This window comes from Lissotriton helveticus, chromosome 1_1 (genome assembly GCF_964261635.1).
Source record: "Lissotriton helveticus chromosome 1_1, aLisHel1.1, whole genome shotgun sequence".
NCBI lineage: Eukaryota > Metazoa > Chordata > Amphibia > Caudata > Salamandridae > Lissotriton > Lissotriton helveticus.
The window spans coordinates 828932597-828954160 of NC_136057.1; the positions used below are offsets into that span (position 1 = coordinate 828932597).

The window sequence follows — 21564 nt, forward strand, 5'->3', positions numbered from 1 at the left end:
CCGCAAAGTCCACATGGACAATGAAAAATGTAATATGGCCTCTCAGCTGGCAGATACTCTGGTGGGTCTTAACCTGTCGCAAAGGGTGCTTGCCAATACCCATATAGCGGGCCATATGTCGGACCTGATCTTTTCCAATGATCCCAACCTGAGAGAAGAGGCACCGCTACCTCTGACTTGGTCGGACCATCTGTTCCTCAGGTTGCAGTTCCAGGCCTATCTCCAATAATAGGAGAAACTGGAGGAATGTATCCCCTGAAACTATCGGACCCTTGCTCCAAACCGCCCCCCCCCCTTGCTGACGGGTAACCCAAGTGATGATTCCAGCTTCAACTGCTGGGTCACTTCCACCTTAGACATTGTGCCCCTCTTTTCCAGGAAAAACCCTCGGCCCCTTGGTTTTCCATGGAACTACAAGTGGAGAAAAGTCTATACAAGAGACTTGAACGCTCATGGAGAAAATCCTACGATCCGGTGGCTAAATGCTCCTATAGATCTTTTATTTAAAATTGCCCAATGTTTTACCAAGCCCTTGGCTCTGAACAGCACAGTTTCACACTCTTCTATTCTCTGTGCTGAGCTCTCGGACTTCTTTCAGGAGAAAATCTGACAGATCTACTCTTCCTTTCGCCCGGCTTTGCCCTCTTCTATGCCTAATCCCACCTCTGACCTCCAGCATGGACCTGTTGCTTGAGGAATGGTTAGCCAACACAGTGTTGGGGGGGGGGGGGAATATTCACCTTTCTTTTCTGTTGAAATGACCCACAGAGGGTTCAGAGTAGCTCACCGCCGCCGGGCTCCCCACCTCGACCAGTGGCTCGACTATTCAACTTTCGCGACAGATAACACATTCTGCAAAGGCTGCTGCTAGAGTGTGGGATCCTGGGACAGTGATCAACAGTCAGATCAACATCTTCTCCAACTACACTGCAGAACTACAGAAACAGCAAAAATCCTTTCTGGAAATATAGATAGATAGAATGGGATGCTTTTTAAAGGGGTTATAGATTACCTTTGTCTCAAAACTGCGTACAGGGTGAAAAAAGCAGTGACAAACATTGCTGCTGGACTTAAGAAGTGTAGTGGACAGCATTAAAGACCTTGACCAAAAAAAGGTTCAGACCCCCAGGACTCAAGCAAAAGCTACATGACTGTAGGATAGAACACAAGTGGCTCCTGGATAAACTAAGCTGCATTTACTACAGGGAATATGAGTCCTGCCAACATAGAGTAGGTGGAGAAACTGCTGGCCAATTCAATCAGAAAATGTGAAGATCTACAGAAGTATTTTAAGCAGCCATAAGGGAACATCGACTGCACACAGGAGGACATGAATATCGTATGCAGAAAACAGGGAGACACTATTAGGTGAATTACCTAGATGGGATTACATTGCCCCGCCTCACCAGACTGCAAGTGCTTGACTTGAAAGAGCCTATCACCCTCGAGAAAATCAATCTGGCACTGAAAAACATGGTCAGTGGCAAGACATGAGGCAACGATGGACTGCCTGTCAAATTTCATAACCCCACGCCTCACCCCTAGACTCATATGGAGGCGGCTACGTTTAACGATCGCTACCAACCTCCATGGGAGAGGCTTTAGTGGTAGTGGTTTTTCCTAAGGAGAGATGAAATTACAGAGGTTGGGTCATACCATCCCCTGTTCTTGCTCAATCTGGACTGCTAAGTTTTGGGGGAAATAGTACCACACTGACTATTATGCACCTACTAGTGCCAGGGGTCAGAACAGCTTTATACAAGGGTGCAACACATTCCAACAGACAGCAACCTCGATAGGGAGATTGCAGCTGCATGCCACTCACCACCTTTTTAGTGATCGCTGCCCTCTCGTCCATGGACATCTTGATGTGTCCCCCACCACCGCTGCAGCGGTAGGTAGAACATCTACAACCTAAGCTGCCAGACAATAAGTGGTTAAAATGTCTGAATTGTTTTGTAAATGTCTCTAAAATGAGAGACAGGAATTCACACAATTACCTACACTACACATCAGATGCCACGGAGTATAAAGCTCATGTACAAGGGTACATTAGCCAATGGTGCACGTTATGCGGAGACAGATGCGGACTTCCTCCATATGGTCTGGCGGTAAACCAGAATATCAGAATTTTGACTGACTAAGGCAACTTATCGTCTGAGATGACACAATGTGCTGTACCCAGGCAGTTTACATATATTGTTCATTGCGTTTTGTTTTTCGAGCTCTGCTATTGATGGAAGTGTCTGACCTGCTTTGCAGCACCATAGGGCTTACCCCCTCCCTCCCCATGTCATATACGCACAAGATGATTACTGCTTTGGATAGTTTACCGGTCAATGGCTGCATCTCAGAAGCTCAAATAAATTGTTAAAATCCCCCACCCCCAAAAACAAATTAAATGATAAAAAAGGTGAGTAACAAATATTTAAATGGTTGGCAAACCTTACTTTGCTTTACGTGTACTGAGCAATCAACTGACTAAGAGACATATGAAAGCATTTTTTAAGTAATAAAAAAATGAGTAACAGATGAAGAGATAACATAACTAGAGGTCGATAACTGACATTACATCTCGCTAACTGCCTCAGCTCGAAGTTGGGGGAGGAGGGCAAGGTTGGGATAGTTGCATTCATGCGATATACAGTTTGTGTATAGCGCGGTGCAATTACATTGCACGGTGATTTCAATGTGATGCACGGTGATTTCAATGTGATGCATTGAATTCACACACGCGGCCGTGCACCACAATGCACCCAACTACCTCGCTCAAAAGTTGTCTATATCAGGAGGTTCGAGGTCCAATAGAAGTACAAAAAATCTACTCCTGAAACCTCGCAGATTCCGGAAAGAGAAAACATACAAGCGCTCCTTCTCAGGAATGGCACCCAGGATCTGGAATGCGCTCCCTCCGGAAACCAGGCTTATCTCCTCCACTGCACTCTTCAAGAAAGAGGTGAAAACCATCCTTCTGGCCAAGATCTCCTGAACCTTATAGGTGCTGTATCAGAGACTCTGCATTGCTCTGTATCACTGTTCACCTTGTCCTTTGGCACTATACTTCTACTTGATGGGGGTCACTTTTACGCTACTCTCTTAATACCGACCAATATACGTTGGTTTACTGATTCACTCTCCCGATGCCCCCACTCGGTGTTCTCTCTACACTAAGACATTGGTATAAGCCATCCACACACCCAAGGTGTACCTGAACACCTCTGTAGTGGGATCAATGACTGGTGCCGTCTTATATTACTTGTTTACCTGTTTGTATATTGATATGTATTATGTATGTTATTATTATCCTACAACGTCAGTGACTACTATACTGCTTCCATTTTATCTGTTCATTCCTATTGCCCCTACCCTGTCTTTGTGAAGCGCTCTGATATCTGTAAGGATCTTGTTCGCGCTATATAAAACTTTGAATAAATAAATAAATAATCACAATACGTTGTAACTGACGGGATGAAAACTGAAAATTAATAATATATGTTTAAAAAAAACATCTCACTAACTGCCTCAGCTATAGTCATCCATAATAAATTAAGTTATAGCTCAGTGAAACAAAGATTTAAATGGAACAAGTAAGAATTGATGGGACGGGGGTAAGAGTTATACATTGACAGCATGAACAAGAATGTGACTTTTAAATTACATTCAAATTCACAGCCTTATCCGACTTAAACGTGTAGGATACAAAAAATGTGCTCAATTCAAAAGAATTGCAATACACCACTATAGTTCTTTACATATATAATGGGAGCATTCAGAGGGGAGATGAAAGGATCAATGCTGCAGAATTACAACTCTGTCCCACCTCACCTGATTGATCTCACTCTGCAAATGTAGAGCCTGTTGATCCTTTTCTTCTTTCTGCTGCTGAAGCTGCTTGAACTCGGTCTTAACATGCTGGTACTTTGACTCTACTTCTGATAATTCTTCTTTGAGTTTACTGCTGGCTTCCCCTTTTTCCCCTAGTTCTTTGTGTACCCTCTGCAAGGAGGACTCTGCAGCCGACAAACTTGCTTGGAGTTTCTGACAGTCAAGATCCTTCTGGTGAAGACTTGCTTTTAAGTTCTTCAAATTAACTGCTTCTTGATTTTGTCTTTCTTCCAGCTGAGTGTAATCTAATTCTTTCTTTAATAATTTTTCTAGCAAATTCTGCAAAAATTAAGTAGATGACAGATAACTTCACAAAAAAAATTACATTTGCTCTGTTAACATGCTTGTACCTGTGCAACATCATCATCATACAGAGTGTCTCCATGCATGGTTTATTATGCCCAGATGTTTTACATGCATATATTATAAATGAATAAGGGATTGTAGTACCCACAATTTTTTACTACTGAACAAGTGCAGCTAAGCAAACATATTTCAAATTTCTCTCAGTATTTCAAAACACCTGTTTTGATGCACACTATTCCATGTTTATTAATATATCCCCATTTAAGTTCGAATTGAGACCTTTCTCACTAGTTCCAAGAAAGGGAATTCAGTATTGCTCCACAGTAAATGAAGCCTCGTAATTTCACTGCCTCTGTTTTTAGAAATAATTTTCACCACCTACCACTCTGTGTACCCACACTCAGCGGACGGATTTACTTACAATGTGCCACGGCGAATGGTTCTGGTTTGGCTGACAATTCTAAGCATACCTCTCTCCAGGTAAGGAATTCTAACACTCACTGAACTCAAAATTTACTCAAGAAAACTTTAAGGTTACCTTCTCAGTAAAAGTGTTCCATTATTTTGGTGGAAACACCTTAAACACTCCATAAAGCTCCTCAACTAAACAGATGTTAAAGTTACAATGCTTAACTGTCACATTTTTGCAGGGGTAGTTGTTGCTCATGACCACACCAATTCACGCTACTATAGACAATCACACAATATGATAACATTCACAAAGTCAGGCTTAGCCAGGGAACGGTTTAAAAACCCAGTTACATAGTATAAACTCCAAAAAGTCTTTACACAGAACATAATAATAACAGGATGCAAGTTAGATTGTACTATAATTTAAGGTCCAAAAAGATTGGTGTCAGATTATTTAGAAAATGGAGAAGTAATGGTTTGGAGTGTCATAGGGTATAAGGAGCTCACCACTGGCTTGATGAAGCTACCCACACACGTTGCCATTTTTTATTTTTTAAATAGAAAGGCAGAAGCTTAGGTCCCGTCAACCAAAGAAGATTTAACATTCATTGTGTAAGACAGAAGGGGCCCTTAAAAGTAACACCACCTTTGGAAAGAGTAGCATCTGAGTATGCAGTATAGTTCTAATGAGCTGTGATGCCTTAGAAGTTAGTGTACAGGTAATCATCATTCAATAAACAGTAAATCGTGTATAAGACAATTCATTTAAAGTTGCATTACTTTCTTTATGGCTCATGTTAAATCACTCAGCTGTCTTACTCTTAACTGAGATTTGCAAGTTAGGTGAGATTCAGTAAAATCATGTTTTTAAGTTATGCAGATTGCTTTATCATACATATCAGAACATTGGAATGTTGTGAGTTCTATTTAAAACAATAGAGTGCTCTGGGTTTCTAATAGCCAGTAGAAGCCCGGAGCTCCAACATTCAAATGTTGTCGAGCAAAGTCCTCACTGAGCCCAAAGGGATTTCAGTCTCTTCAGGCCTTTGTTTTGTTTGCTAGAACATTCTGCCCTCTAGTGGTGGAATGTTCTAAAAGCCTTGTAGTCCTCTATAGCTGTCTATACCAGCATTAAAGTCCTGCTCCCTTGTTAAAGGCCCTTCCTGATTTACTGCTGGAGGAAACCTTTAAAGCTGGTATAGCTAGCTACGGCCAGCTAGAAGGCTATAGTAAAAAATAAAAAAAAACTCCAATACATACAGATGCTGGAGGTACCTATAGCTAATTAAGCCAATCAAAATCTCGAACTCTAAAACACAATAACAAAATATTTCTGTCTTACCTGATTTGTCTGATGTAAATCATTCATGGAACTCTTAAGTTTTTGCAGTTCCTGAACGTAAACAGCAACTTCTTGAGGGCCTTTTGCAAGTTCTTCTTTTAACTGTTTTATGGTTGTCTAAACAAAAAATTCAAATCAGATGAAAGAATTTTCTTTTGGTGGTCCTCTATCTAAAACACATGTATATCAAGGCTATCCAATTACAGTTCAATACAAGTTGTAAATAGCAGCTGTTTTATTGTCCAGTATGATATTACTTACATTCTCTGCCTCTTAACAGGCTTAAAGCTTTGGTTTATTGAGGTTAACACAAACGTTCAAACTTAAAATAAGCTTTCAGTTTAGGGAGTAGACTTAGTCTAAAATGTAGGTCTTTGGGTTTAGGGTCAGATCTTTAATCTTGACAAATATAACACTAAAAACTGCCTGTGCTGAAAAAACCTTCACACTAATGATCCAAAAAATAAAACAAACACTCTCAAAAGTAAAACCACTCGCTAAAATGATGCTAGCACCCCACATAAAATAAAAAATAAATACATTTGGTAAAAATTAGTTTCCAATTACACACATTCACCTCATGTATGCATTATTCCTTTTTTTATTCAAAGGGTATAAGAATCGGTCACAGAATATAACAATGTAAACGATAAGTTCTTTGAAAGTACTAAAAACAAAATAGCAGTAGGATTACTCCTGTCAATTGCGTTACATTAAAGGCATACAACAAATATTAAAAAGCATACAAAGGGAGAGAAAGGCAAATAACTTAATTATCGACATTTGAAACATTAAAATTGCTAAAACAATGGCAAGTAAAAAAAAAGCCCCATAAAAAAGAAAAGGCCACATTGACTTGTGCTAGTAGCCATTTCCCATTACCCCCGTGTGCGTTCAAATTTTCTCATGGAAAGCCATCTCCCTTTCATATATTTCTCTTGTAACTGCCCACAATGCTAATGCTCTTGGTGGAATTGGGTATATGCATGCCCAAGCAATAAGCAGCCGCGCCGTGACTATACTCATAGAAAATGGGATCTCAGACCTAGATCTGGTTCACTCTTATACCCAAGCATGACCTCTTTTTCTGTTAATTGAAGATCTAAACAGAACGCTTCTCAGCAATCTGAACCAGTTCCTTTCAGAACAGATTCCGTCCCGGGCAGGTGGCAAGCATATACAAAAAATCTGCGGCAACCAAACAGCATGTAGGTCATTTGCCCCTATCCTCCGCATCCCTTTCCTTGCTCAGAGCCCAGTTAGCTATTCTGTCAGGAGTGCAGTATAACACACATATAGTTCGAAATTGCTGCAGTTTTAGACTAATGTAATGTACCGACTCATCCAGTGTTCCTAGTGCGTTAATATCTTAGGACGTAATGTCAATTACCATGAGATTGCTCCATTTAAACGCCACCTTTAAGATATCATAGGTTCAACATTGGCACTGTATCTGATGAATTGTGCTAATTGATGGTTCCTGGGAGACAGAGTGTAAGCATGACAAAGTCAGAGCTTTCAAGTAGCTTTAAAAACTCCCGGAAAAAGAAAAGCTGACCTGCAAATGTGTATGCATTATTCCAACCTCAATCTTCATCATTATAACATCCAGAAACAAAAAAAATACTGAAATTCCAGAAGACATCTAAATGGAGAGGAAATATAAGCTTAGCTTAAAAATACATTAAATTAACAAGTTATGGTACTGATTTACCCGTACTTCCCACTGCCATTCATTTCTTACAATACCAAACCTAAGTTCACACATGCAATACCAAATTCCAAAATGGACAATATCATTAATTAAATCAACAATTACAGATGCATGGTCCAGGGCGGAGGAGGGGGTAACTGATCAGAAAGAAATTGGATCACTGGCACCAGGAGAAAATTAGGACCTTAAAAGATTAATATGGGGGGGTAACACCGCCCATCTGCTCTCCTACGAGAAGTTTGGATGGCATCTGTGGTCAGAAAAAGCCACCCAGTGTAAGGATTTACTGTCCATTCTTTAAAAAAATCTCTAACGTGCATTTAGGCCTTGTGGAAAGAATGGATGAAAAGAAGGGGTAATAAGGAGGGTGGAATCACAAAAAACTTGGTAGTCTTAGAGAAGTTTATTTTGCTCACATTCCATTTGTTTTGTCTGTTTGGAAGTTAGTTTACTATTGGTCTTTTATTTTTTGTTTAGCGTTTCATGGTTATTTATTGGACTGTCTCAATTTTAATTTTGGTTTGCTGTTTTTGGCTCAAACACCTCTACCTTTTAATTTTGAGGGCGATCTGGCCATTGACTATGCTCTGATGTGGTGTGGTGTTTTACCCATTTCCGTTTACATAGGCCATACGGTTTCTGGTCTTCCATGGATTTACTGCCCACTTATTATCTGTGTGATGATGGATCAATGTTTTAATCTCGGTCTTTGAATGCACTCTGGTAAGACTAGCTTCAATTCATTGAAAATCCTCTACCCCCTAACTACGCAAAAAAACTGTGAAAAACTGTAATGAATATGCTACTTGATGTCCTGGAAGAGTCTTCGAAGTATCACGAGATAGGTGGCTCCTCCCCTGGACTACAGTGCGCATGGGCATCGACTCCATCCCCAGATTGTTTTTAGCCATTGTGGCGAAGATGGAGTAACAGTGTGAGCGATGACCATGCTAAGAGTAAGTTTGAATTCTGCAGCCGCTACAGGCGCCGGGGAGGAGGGCGGGCGATATGAATGTCAGCAGCCCTACATGCCAAGAACAGATGCATAGTGGTAAGTAGCATATTCAGTTCGAGGCATGTGGGCTGCTGAATTCATATCTATAGCATAGAATAAATAGCAGTCCCTCCATTAACGGCGGCCGCCTGTGCCAGCTGCAGACGTTTGAAAAAGTGTCTTAAGAACAGCCTGCCCTACAGCTGCTTGGAGTGCACATCTACACAGTAGTGTTTATTAAATGTGTGTGGTGTAGACAATGTGGCTGCTCTACAAATGTTTTCCAAAGGGATATTACCAAGGAAAGCCATGGAGGCCCCCAACTTGCGGGTGGAGTGGGCTCTGGGGAGGACCGTTAAAGTGCGCTTAGCCTTGTGATAGCAGATTTGAATACACTTAACGATCCACCTGGCTATACCTGCTTTGGAAATGGGGTTGCCTTTGTGCTGGGCCGAAAAGGCAACAAAGAGTTGTGTCTTCCTAAAATATTTGGTTCTATCGATGTAGTACATCAAAGCTCGTTTGACGTCAAGAGTGTGGAGCATTCTTTCGGCTACTGTCTCTGGGTTTTGAAAGAACGCGGGCAGTTCAATGGTCTGATTGACATGGAACTGTGAAACCACCTTAGGAAGAAATTTAGGGTTAGTGCGCAGCACCACCCTGTTCGAGTGAATTTGTATGAATGGCTCTTGTACAGTGAGCGCCTGGAGCTCACTAACACGTCGCAGAGACGTAATGGCTATTAGAAAAGCCACTTCCCATGTTAAAAACTGAATCTCGCATGAATGCAGAGGCTCAAAAGGTGGGCCCATCAGCCTGGTGAGGACCACATTAAGGTTCCATACAGGAGCTGGCGGGGTCCTGGGAGGGATGACTCGTTTCAGTCCTTCTAGGAAGGCTTTAATGGCAGGCACTCTGAAAACGGAGAGATGCTGCCTGGTTTGGAGATAAGCTGCTATGGCGGATAAGTGTATCCGAATGGAAGCATATGCCAGCTTGCATTTGTAAAGATGTAACAAATAACAGATGATGTTGTGAGTGGATGCATCTAGCGGGTTGATGTTGTGTTCCGTACAGTAAATGACAAACCGCTTCCATTTTGCTGCATAGCAGGCTCTGGTGGTGGGCTTCCTTGCCTCCCATATGATATTCATGCAGTCGGGAGGTAAGTTAAGGTAGCCAAATTCTAAGACTTCAGGAGCCAGATCGCCAGGTTGAGCTGTTGCGGGTCTGGGTGCTGAATGTCGCCATGGCTCTGCGCCAAAAGTCTGGGCGTGAGGCGCAGCCTTTGATGCGGTACCACGGAGAGTTCTAGAAATGTGGTGTACCATGGTTGGCGTGCCCACGTTGGAGCAACCAGGATGAGTGTCATCGAGTGTTGCTTTAGCTTTCGTGCCACCAGCGGTATGAGAGGTGCTGGGGGAAAAGCGTACGCAAATCTGCCTGACCAGTTCATCCATATCGCATTGCCCTGCGACTGTGGGTGAGGGAACCTGGCGGTAAAGTGTTGGCATTTTGCGTTTTCCCTTGTGGCAAACAGGTCTATCTCTGGATGACCCCACTGCTGGAAGTACATGTGGAGTACTGATGGATGCATCTCCCACTCATGCATTTGGTGGCTGTACCTGCTGAGCAGATCCGCCATCTGATTGTCCTTGCCCGGGAGGTGTTCCGCCATGAGGAAGATGTTCCTCTGAATGGCCCACTTCCACATGCTCTGAGCCAGATGAGACAACTGTGGAGAGTGCGTACCTCCCTGCTTCTGAATGTAGTACACGGCTGTCATGTTGTCCGTCCGGATCAACACGACTTTGTTGCACAGATGTACTTTGAATGCCTTCATCGCCATGAAGATTGCCAGCAGTTCTAGGTAGTTGATGTGCATCTTCTTTTGCTGCGTCGTCCATAGTCCCTGCACCGTGTAGTGGAGTACACGAGCTCCCCAACCCTGGAGAGATGCGTCCGACATCAGGATAAGTTGTGGCACAGGCTCCTGCAACTGTCGGCCCTTGCAAAGGTTGTGTGGATTCCACCAATGCAGAGAGTTGTATGCCCGACCGGTCACCAACACTAGGTTCTTTAACTGTCCGTGAGCCTCATTCCACTGACGTGCCAAGCACTCCTGAAGCGGACGCATATGTAGCCTCGCGTGCGGGACTATGAAGATGCAGGAGGCCATCATGCCTATCAACTGCATGAACACTCTTGCTGGAAGCGAGTGTTGCGCTCTGAACTTCTGGATGAGCGACTGAATGCTGTCGATCCTCACAGAAGTCGGCTGAGCCGTGGCCGCCAGAGTATCTATCGTCGCGCCCAGATACTGCCGCACATGGGCTGGCTGAAGGTGCGATTTGGGATAATTTAGTGAGAATCCCAGACTGTGAAGAAGGTTAATGGTGTGGGACATGTTGGCGGCGCACAGCTGGGCCGACTTTGCTTGGACAAGCCAGTCGTCTAGATAAAGGTAAACGTGAACGTTCTGCCTCCTGAGGTGCGCAGCCACTGTTGCTAGGCATTTTGTGAACACCCTGGGCGCCGTGGTCACTCCGAAAGGGAGTACCTTGAACTGATAATGCCGACCCTGAATTGTGAATCAGAGGTATTTTCTGTGTGATGGATGTAGTGGAATGTGAAAGTATGCATCCTTGAGATCCAAGGTTGCGAGGAAGTCTCCCTGGTTGAGCAACGGAAGAACTTGCTGCAGCGTCAGCATGTGAAAGTGTTCTGAGAGAATATACTGGTTTAGGGGCCTGAGGTCCAGTATGGGTCTGAGGGACCCGTCCTTCTTCGGGATTAAGAAGTACAGGGAATACACTCCTGTGCCTTCTTCTTCCACCGGCACGAGCTCGATTGCCCCTTTTTGCAGCATGACAAGTACCTCCTGCTGCAATAAGTGCAAATGCTCTGTGGACATAGGACGGTGTTTTGGTGGCCTGTTGGGTGGAGTGGATGTTAACTCCAGACAATAACCGAACTGGATACGTTTAACGACCCACCTGTCTGTGGTGATGGATTTCCAGACTGGCAGGAACTGCTGGAGTCTCCCCCCGACAGGTGTTGTGTGGTCGGGGGCAGTGGCAGGGCGTCACTGTTTGGTGGTGGCGGAGGAACGGGAGTTGTTATTTCCACGGCCTCTGCCCTTGGCACTCTTGCCCCGATAGCCGCCTCTACTCTGCTTGGTGTAAGAGGACTGCGCCCCACCTTTAGGGTATTGCATTTGCTGGGACATCTGGCCTCTGGAAACACCTCTATTGCCTGAGCGACGAAAAGTACTGCCCCGAAACTGTTGGGACTGGAGAGCTCCCATGGACTTTGCAGTCTCGGTATCCTTTATTTTTTCCAGTGTGGTATCCACCTCAGGACCAAATAACCTATCAGGGTTGACCGGCTGATTGAGGATGGTGGTTTGTATCTCTGGCTTGAAACCGGAGATTCTGAGCCATGCCTGACGTCTCAACATCACACTGGTGTTAATGGCCCTGGCCGCGGTGTCCGCCACGTCCAGTGCACATTTAATAGAAGCGTTGGAGATGAGCTTCCCTTCCTGAATGAGCATTTCCGCCGCCTCTTTATACTGATCGGGTAGATGTTGTAACAGGGTCTCTAGTGTGTCATAGTGCGCCCTGTCATATCTGGCCAAGAGTGCCTGAGTGTTTGAGATACGCCAGATATTGGCTGCTTGAGCCGCCACCCTCTTCCCCGATGCCTCCAGCACTTTAGATTCCTTGTCTGGGGGAGGAGCATAACCAGTGGTTTGCGAATTCGCCCTCTTCCGGGCATTAGAAACGACCAGAGAGTCCAATGGCAACTGGCCCTTGATGTAGCTAGGGTCGCCAGGTGCCGGCTTCTATTTTTTTTCAATTCTAGGGTTGACCACCCTGGCACGTGTGGGTTCTTTAAAGATGTCTGCTGCATGTTTGAGAACCCCTTTCAACATTGGGAGAGTTTTGACAGTCTTTTCTGCCGTGGAAAAGGTATCAAAAAGGAAGTCCACGTCAACAGGGTCAGCGTGCAGCTGGACGTCGTGGTTTTTAGCCGCCCTCTCAATGAGAGCATTAAATGCCGCAGAATCCTCAGTAGGAGATGTTTTGACATTGTACACCTGAGTGTCCGGGGCAGTTTGCGGATCTTCTGGGTCCCCTGCATCTGCCCAAGAGTCCTGGTGATCCTCAGGATCAGTGTTGTCAGGAAAGTTATACTCTTCGTCATCACCTTCCCCAGCCTCCACATCTGAATAAGTGGGTGAGGGTGTAGCAACTCTTGGAGTCTGTGGAGCAAGTGGCTCAACCAGAACCGGGGAATCCGTAGAAGGCTTCTTGCGCTTCAAAGGAATCGTGTAGGACTCCAAAGGCTGTGTCGCCGATATCTTTCTCTTGTAGAGGGTAAGTTTACCCGTGTCGGCGTCGATAAAGTGTTCCGACTGCTCCTCCATCAAGGGTTGTCGATGCTTCAAGCTCCCTAGCTGCGGAGGAGGCTTCGACCCCGCAGACCCTTGCACGGCGCGTTGGCGACCGACCTCGGTGCGAAGGCCTTCGGTGCCACCTTCGGCGGCAACGTAAACAGGAGTGGCGTCGAAGACTGGTGTTTTGGCAGCCTGCTTCGGGGTGGAAGCATCTTTCGGATCAACCGCGGAAGCCTTGTTCTTGATGCGTTGCAGTGAGTCCGACACCTGCTTCGTAAAGGAAGCGGACTGTTTCGTCCACCCAACAGACGTCCTCGGTCCACCAGCGTGTGAAGACTCGAGCGTCGATGTCTTGGCCTTCTCCGGCCGAGGTACAGGAGCAGCTTTCTTAGGTGCGCCGTGTCCTCCTTCCGCGCCGACGGCTTTTGGCGCCGACGACTTCGGGTCGGCGGCCTTGACACCAGGGGTTGGGGCCCCAGTCTTCGGCTCGACGCCCATGATCGATTTTGGATCGACGCCCTTGACTGACTTTGGCTCGACGCCCTTGGTCGACTTCACCGGATCGACAGCCTTCTTCGGCTTCGGCTGCCCCCCGACATATCGGAAGACGAGGAGGCGGCCAGAGGGACAGACGTCTTCTGTTTCGTCGGCGTCTCCATCACTTTCGGTTTCGTCGACACAGAGGGTTTCACTTTCGGTTTAGTTTTGACCACCGGCGGCTCCGCAGAAGTGTCCGTAGCCGGGCCCGTAGGTGAGGCCGTGGATCTGGGTGCAAGGTCTTGGGTAAGGCCGTGTGGCGATCCCGCGACCTGAGCCTTAGTGATTGTTCGAACGGGGCATAGCTCTTCGCCTGAGCTGTCTTCCATGGCCCCATAGGCCTCATTGTCGTCTCCTACCTCGTCGACTACTTCTTCTGCATCGAGCGCTTCGACGTCCGCGTCGTAGTCGATCTCCTCCGCTGGAGGTGAAATCTGCAGATGAACTTCTTATTCGCCTGCTTCTTCTCTCTCGAAGATGTCGGCCGGCCCCGGGGCCGGGGGCGACTGCTGGGCCTCCAGGCGCGCCACGCGCGGAAGTCGAATCGTCTTCTTCGATCGAAGCCGGGAACAAGCCATACAGTTGGCTTCATCGTGGTCTGGCGACAGGCACTTGTTGCACACTGGGTGGACGTCGATGTGGGGATACTTCGATCCACACACGGGACATTTCTTGAACGGGCTCCGTTTCATGATGTGTCGTCGTAAGTCTTGTTGCGTTGACTGGGCCTGGAGCACCGAAGAGCCACGCGACTCCTTGGGATGTCCGACTCGGGAACTGAGCCGGAACAGAGCTGGGACCGAGCGCAAAACAATACCGACGGTATAGGAAAAGGCCTTCAGGCCTTAAGAAAAGTCTATATCGATTCCGAACTGGAGAGAACGAATATACATCCGAACCCTATGGCGGAAAAAAACAATCTGGGGATGGAGTCGATGCCCATGCGCATTGTAGTCCAGGGGAGGAGCCACCTATCTCGTGATACTTCGAAGACTCTTCCAGGACAACAATGTGCAATCATCCGGACCCAACACTAGGAGGCGATCTATGCTATAGATATGAATTCAGCAGCCCACATGCCTCGAACATTTAGCTTTTAAGAGAGACATACAAAAATGTACCTACACTTTTTTCCATATACACTGCATCTCTGCGTAGAAATCCATTGCAAGGATTTGAGTGTTTCCCATGTATTGAATATTACTTCTGAAAGCTATTGGTTTCCTCTTCCTCCTTTTTAGTGGCAAATTTTCAATCATTGTATTTCATAAGCAAAGAATACAATTACCTCAGCGGATGACAATGTTGCTCAATCTTATCTACATTTCACTAATTTCTTCACTTTTGCAAAGCAGTATCACCTAGTCCTGCTTCCCTATCAAAGGTAATCATTCCTCCCTTAAAACCTGCACCCACCCCCAAGGACATATTTATACTTAACTTCTTACCCTCACCACATAATCTATATGTAGTTGCTCACGTGAAAGCAAAAATGGTGCCAGGTACAGCTGTATCACTGAGGTATAAATATGAACAACTGAAGTTTCCAAACTGTGGGTCCTACAATACATCATGTTATGTTCTAATAAAAAGAGAAGCAAACTTTCAAGTACTTTAACACAAATATTCCACTCAACATCTCTCAGGCTCAAAACAGAATTTACAAACTTGTTTAATCACAGGAGAGCACAAGCAACACTAAAATGTGTCAATACTTAATTTCACCAACATGACAAATTTCTCACAGTGCACCACTTCTGTCTTCCAGAGCAAATTGGCTTTAAGCCAAGGACTATCTATTATTATCCCTACTTGAACTATGCTAGCATGTTGTTAAAAGTCGCCATATATTTTACAAAACCATATAGCAACTGCGTATCATTAGACAAATTATTTCACAAGGCATGGATATAGGGTATAGCAAGATAGTTCTGGCACCTGTCCGGACTTCACAACCTAGAGAAAGCCATGACTTTTGGTCTGTATTGAAATTGGACATACTTATAACTCCAGCAGTGGATCATCACATATTTTTGACACAATTGACTGAAAAAAATAACTGCGGAGGAAGTACTCTGGACAGGTGCCATATCAACACTAAAAATAGTCAGACTAGTGGTCAATTAAAAGACTGCGACTTCATTGATCATCCGCATTGGGATAGATATTTATGGACAAACAGAACATCAGCACAGCGTGGATACGTGTGGCATATTCTATAATTTGAATGACTTGCTGGACATAACTATATCAGACAGGCAATCCCCTGTTTTGCAGAAATAATACTTCTACATTTTTAAGCTACACCCATGCCACTGTTGTATTAGTGGTCCTGAAGAAGGTGATCCAAAAAGCAGAATACCTACCGAAACGTGTGTTGACCTGGAAGTGAGATACCTGACCCACATCAATGTCTCAGAGGCTGTATTGTTGCGGTCTCCTTGGTGACCATAATAGTATATGCGATCTTGAGAGAGTATGATATGTTTTGTTGGATAAATGAGTATGTATGTTGGTGTACAAGGCCTATATGCAAGTGTGGTCAATTCGTAGGGGTCATACATATGTATATGAACGATGCAGATATCATTGTCTGGGTAAAAAAATGCAGTCCATGCTGAACTGCTGAAAAAAAAAAATGAAATCATCGTTCATTCATATAAAAGAAATTATAGATATAATGAATGTTTTACTCTCTTTTGATATAAATAATGAAATAATGACTTTGGAACAAAATAAATTTCATATAAAACAATAAGTTGTGTATGCTTGCTATGTATTCGTTGTGGATAGCCCCATGGAGCTATTGTTAGCCTAGATAAAACTGATATTGGTCTAGGGAGAGGTTAATGCATTAATTTCCTATTTTTATTTTCCCCCTTTCTCCGAGACCTTAAAAATAAATCTATTGGGGGTATCCTTGATAGTCTGAGCTTGGGAGGTGAAACAGGAATATAAAGAGATTGCAATGTTTCTGATCCAACCAGCAGGCAACTCTCCATACAAAAAGTCTCACTACCATACAATATAATGGGAGTAATTGTTCTTTAGTAACAAAAAGCAGCAGGCAAATGATTCCTGGGAATTTCTAAAATATTTAGCACTGAGCTAATGTTAAAGATACTTTTTTCACCACTTTAGTATTTTGTTGCCTATGTTCGCCTCAATTGTGCAGTCTGGTACCAAGCTATTTATAGGATTTAACCTACGACACGTATTAATAATTGGGTGTCCAGTATCCTTCAGTCTTAAATTATTTTCCGCAAAACATTAGATTGCTTTTTTTCCTATTTCTGGAGAGTTTGTTCAATCAGCAGTAAGAATGAATTGTTGCCAGCAGGAGTTGGAGGCCTAAGCTGGTCTGGTCTAACAATACAGTATTGTCCACGTATTATAATTCTGGTATAGGTAATACTGTAACCCTAGGTCGGCAGGAACAAGGACCAGTCAATGTTTCACTTATTAATCCAATTTAGACAAAAGCCGAGACCTACATATGCAGCCAAAAGCAGTCTCAAAGTTTAGGCCAGCACAAGCATTTGCAATGCAATAGGTCTCGCAGTTGTGAGAGTTTGAGCTATTCGCATTGTAAATGGCAATGCCTTTTATTTACGTGTTGCTTTTTAAAACATAAATGAAAGGCATTGTCATTTACAATGCCAATAGCTTAAACTCTCGCAAACGCGAGACCTATTGCATTGCAAATGCTTGTTGTAATATCCACTGAGTTCCTAGTAAACGCGTGAAAGTGGTTAATGAAGGATGTATTGGACGCTAATAGAGATCCGAAGGGCCTTCTGTATATTATGTTGGGTGATCTGTAGAGGAAGCTGGGCAGACAGTCACAATATGCGAGAACGGCGTGGGTTTCTCATTTACTAGCGATTTATTCATTTGACTTCCCTGTAGAGTATATTCGAGGTGGTCTCTGTAAAGTAGTTTGTGATAAATGAATGCACTGGCTGGTCTCCATTGATTAGCAGGTGGTTTCTTTGGGGGTAGCTGTGTTGGGTGCTAAATGGTTTAAAAACACTGTTGTGGGCTGTTTAGGTAGATCTCTACAAGATATCTGGGTTGGGTGTAAAGGTGGTGTGGAGGGATGCATGGGTTGCTGTGTGGGAGGGGGGGGCTGTTGGGACTCACTGGCCTAAGAGAAAACAATGTGATGGTTTGTAAGAACCCTTGCTTCCTCCATGGTCACAGCTGCTGTGCCTAATGCTTCCACACTGTGCACGTCCACTGTGGAGCGGTCCAAACCGCCGACAGCAGCTATTGGATGCCTCAAACACAAAACACTTTATCGAGTCCAGAGCGAGATGCACTCCCATTGGACCCTGAGACTACGTCGGATATGCGTGTGAAAGATATTGGATCTCCCCAAGCAATCACACAACGGAGTCTATAAAAAAGCGTTCCCCATTTGATGGCATCCCCAACTCAAGATGGCCGTTGCGTGACCCGAAAATCAGCAGACGTTGCTCAACGTCAGCTATGCCACATCGCTTGAGCACCGATAAAGTTGTTGCCGGCAGAGCTAGATAATACGTAAGACAGATAGTGAATAGCCAAGGCCAGACGGAGAAAAACTTCAGAAGCGTGTTATCATGTAAGCCTGTACCAGCACTTACAGACAACGCCATGGGATGAGAACACTTGCGCTGCTCACGTGCACCAAGGAGCGCTGTTCTGAACTATGTGCCGCTCAGACTGAATTCAACAAGAAGCTACGATCAACAAGGCTGTCGTGGGGTAGAACTTATGCGGGAAGGCCACGCCCAAGTAGCGCGTGGCGAGAGGAGCAGTGATGACGCGGGGCTCCCATGCCTGAGGGAGAGCCCCGCGGCGGTGACGCGGAGGAGACGACACCAGCGCAGCGACAAAAGAGACCGGTGAGGAGGGGGGGGGTGTGTGTGGGAGGGGGAGTGGGGGGTGTTTAGATGTTGTTTGTAAGCAAAAGACACTAAGGCACGGTGGTATCGGAGGCTGTTTGCAGGCAAAAGACACACAGGAGCAAAATAGTTATGGTATACGATCTACAAATGTTACCGGGTGGGCTTAATTTTTGGGCCGAAACTAATCTAGTAAACACGGCGGTAATAACGGGTGAATGGTGTAATGGCGAAAGCAGCCGCATCGGTTCTTTATTTTTTTTTGCACATCAAGAGGTTGCTTTGGTGACCTGGGCGTGGCACTGAGAATAGACTGGCGGTACAATGTATATAGTGCATGACAATGTTTCACCAGTCAGTGGCTTTGACTTTCGATCTTTACTTAATTGGTACCTCTGTCTGGTAGGCCAGGTACTCCGAAAGAGAGCGATGGCGTGAGTTAAATATTTGAAGGTCACCCTCCCGCATATAGCGTACGAGCAGCAGCAGATTAAGCACGAACCCAAAAATGAATGTCAAATGAAGCTTCTACCACATGGTGCCAGTGAGACGCACACTCACGAAATGTAATGTAAATGTAGTATACTTGTAAAGCGCACAGCTGCCCCAGCAACGGGGCGTCCCGGCGCTGTATAACTCTGGGGAACCCGTCCTGGCTTTCCCTGTGGGATAGTCCCTTGCTGGGAGTCCCCAAGGTGGAGCCAGGCATCCCCGGAATTGGTGGGGCCGTTGTGGAGATTAGGCAAGCTAATGCCCAGAGTTGCCGAGTGGAACCCCTGATTAGAGTAAGCACCGAAGCGAGAATTATCGAGTCCGCTGACCAAGGTCCACGACCCTGCCGCGTCGGGAATTGAACCTTGGTCCCGGGCCGACTTCTGCTCTCAGGCCTGCTGCCTCTAACCAGTGAGCCACACTACTCCAAACAGAAACCAAACAGAAAGTAATTATCTCGGCATGCCGCCATGGTAACGCGTCTGCGCAAGCGCGTCTGTCTAGAAGCGCGTCCACAGACACCAATCGCCGCGTGCCCCTGTCTGTATCACTTGGCAGGCAAGACGACAACAATAGATCTCGCTGGCGACCGCGCTTTCGCACTGCATCACCAGCGAGACCTAATAAAGGTTCCTTGGATTAGATCTGCCAACTAGTTAGCACCGATCGAGCTACATTATCATTAGTGCATGTGTTCGCTCTACAACTGACTTTGAAGAAAGGTAGCATTTGAGTCAAGCCTATGCAATTGTGTGAATCATTGTAGTGGTCCTGAAAAGTCTCCCATGCTAATGACATGGGCTTTGGTTTTGTTGAATCGACGTGTGAAGTGCATGATAATCTGTCAGTCGGTAGCCATTTCTGCGGTGGATACAAAAAACTCAGTGCGGCTACTGAATCATCAATATTACACCAATATCTTATTTATGCATGCATGCATACATAGCCTTCCCTGATGAGTCCTACAACATGTGTGCGGTGACTGCTGACCAGGAAGAGAAGTGCAAGGTGTGTGAGGGTGGCACACCCACCTGATACTGCCAACCTATCATAATGCATCTGCCCACAAAGCTCCAGATTTACCCCTTACCCACAGGGCACTTTTTAAAGTTAATACCAAACTAATAAAGTTTCATTCTAGTGCCATACATGGAATAAAAATAATAATTGGTTTAGGCTGAAACAGCAGAATAGTGATCTCTTCTACCTGTGAATTAGCATTTTCTGCCTTCAACTGCTTGCACGCCTCTTTCAAACTCTCAGACTCTTTCTCACGCTCCAGAGTTGTTTTATCCATCAGCGTCTGAACCTGGATCAGCTCCTTCTTCAGAACAGCAACATCTTCTACACCAGGCCTCTGAAGCTGTAGAGTATATTGTTTATTACAGTGCATATTTAGACTACACAAAAAATACCTCGAGTTGTACCACCACTACAGATCATGTCAATGTAACAAAAAATTATTATTTCAGAACTAATGGCCATATGTAAGCTACAAGACAAAACATTCCATTCTTTTTATACATCATTCTAAGAAGTTTTAGATTAGAAACTTCTCTAGGATGTAAAGATTATAATTGCAAATTACAACCTTTGGGTTAAAACCTAGGTACAACAGATCTATTTTATGTCAATACTGGACAATCTCTTTATACAGACATTTTCTTTCCTTACATAACATTTATGTAGAAATATGTAAGCCAACCTACACCACTCTCTTTCAATGGCCACGATGTACTATCAATATTCAATACAACTCAACCTTTTATATTACACAGTCAGTTTTGGCACCGATTTGGTCTATTATTTTAATCATACAGCAGGCAATTCAGTGGATTTTGGATTCTGCTGAGCAGGCCATATTTGCCTTTTGTTAGCCTAATTAGCCACAATAGGTACCAGTTCAAAATGCACAGTATATCCGAAAGGTGAAACAGGTTTTCACTACATTTAACTGGCATTTCCTTGTAAAAATGATCAGGAGTAGACACAATATTTTCCTTCACTTCTGGTGTTGAAAATACAATCAAACATCGCCTGGAAGGCTAAGAAAGAAAGTGATTTACAGATGTTTGTTCACACGCCATACAGGGTGACTTCCAACTTGATCTTACCGAGTTAAAACCAACTGAGAAGATCAACAGAACCATAAAGGACCACTTTTGTTAAAGAATTTTGGCAACCAAGAGAGCCTCATTAAGTGCAGCCTAACTATAATGACAAGAAACCAAACTTTCCAGGAAAGAGAGGCACAGATATGTTTTACTGTGGGTCAAGAGTTCCTGGGGGGGGGATGCTCAATTTGACAGGGTAACATGGTGCTCAAGACAGGAGGGTTGCCTCTGTTTTGACTGCATCATAACCATCAAATAAGGGCCATGACAAATTGTATGCCACGCCATAAGATGCTTCAATGTAGACCTACTGGGGTAAGGTCCTAGAACAGCCTTCATGGCCAGCACAGCACCAGAGCCACTTGGAGCCTTTTCCTCTGAAATGCATTTATTGTGCTATTTCCACAAAAAGGTCCAAAGGCGTGATATTGTACTCTGAAACCAACAATGAAGGCTGTTCACATGATATGTATTCCTG

At 44.6% G+C, this 21564-nt stretch overlaps 1 protein-coding gene across 1 annotated transcript in view; it reads right to left on the bottom strand.

Annotated features, from left to right (window-relative positions):
- The window catches only part of EEA1 (early endosome antigen 1), a 764210-nt gene that overhangs the window by 582696 nt on the left and 159950 nt on the right, over positions 1-21564 (bottom strand). The window contains exons 9-11 of the mRNA XM_078674577.1: positions 20180-20335; positions 5945-6061; positions 3826-4164 (exon numbers count right to left, since the gene is read on the bottom strand). Coding sequence (XP_078530703.1) covers positions 3826-4164; positions 5945-6061; positions 20180-20335 — 612 coding nt within the window. The remainder of the gene's footprint in view (positions 1-3825; positions 4165-5944; positions 6062-20179; positions 20336-21564) is intronic.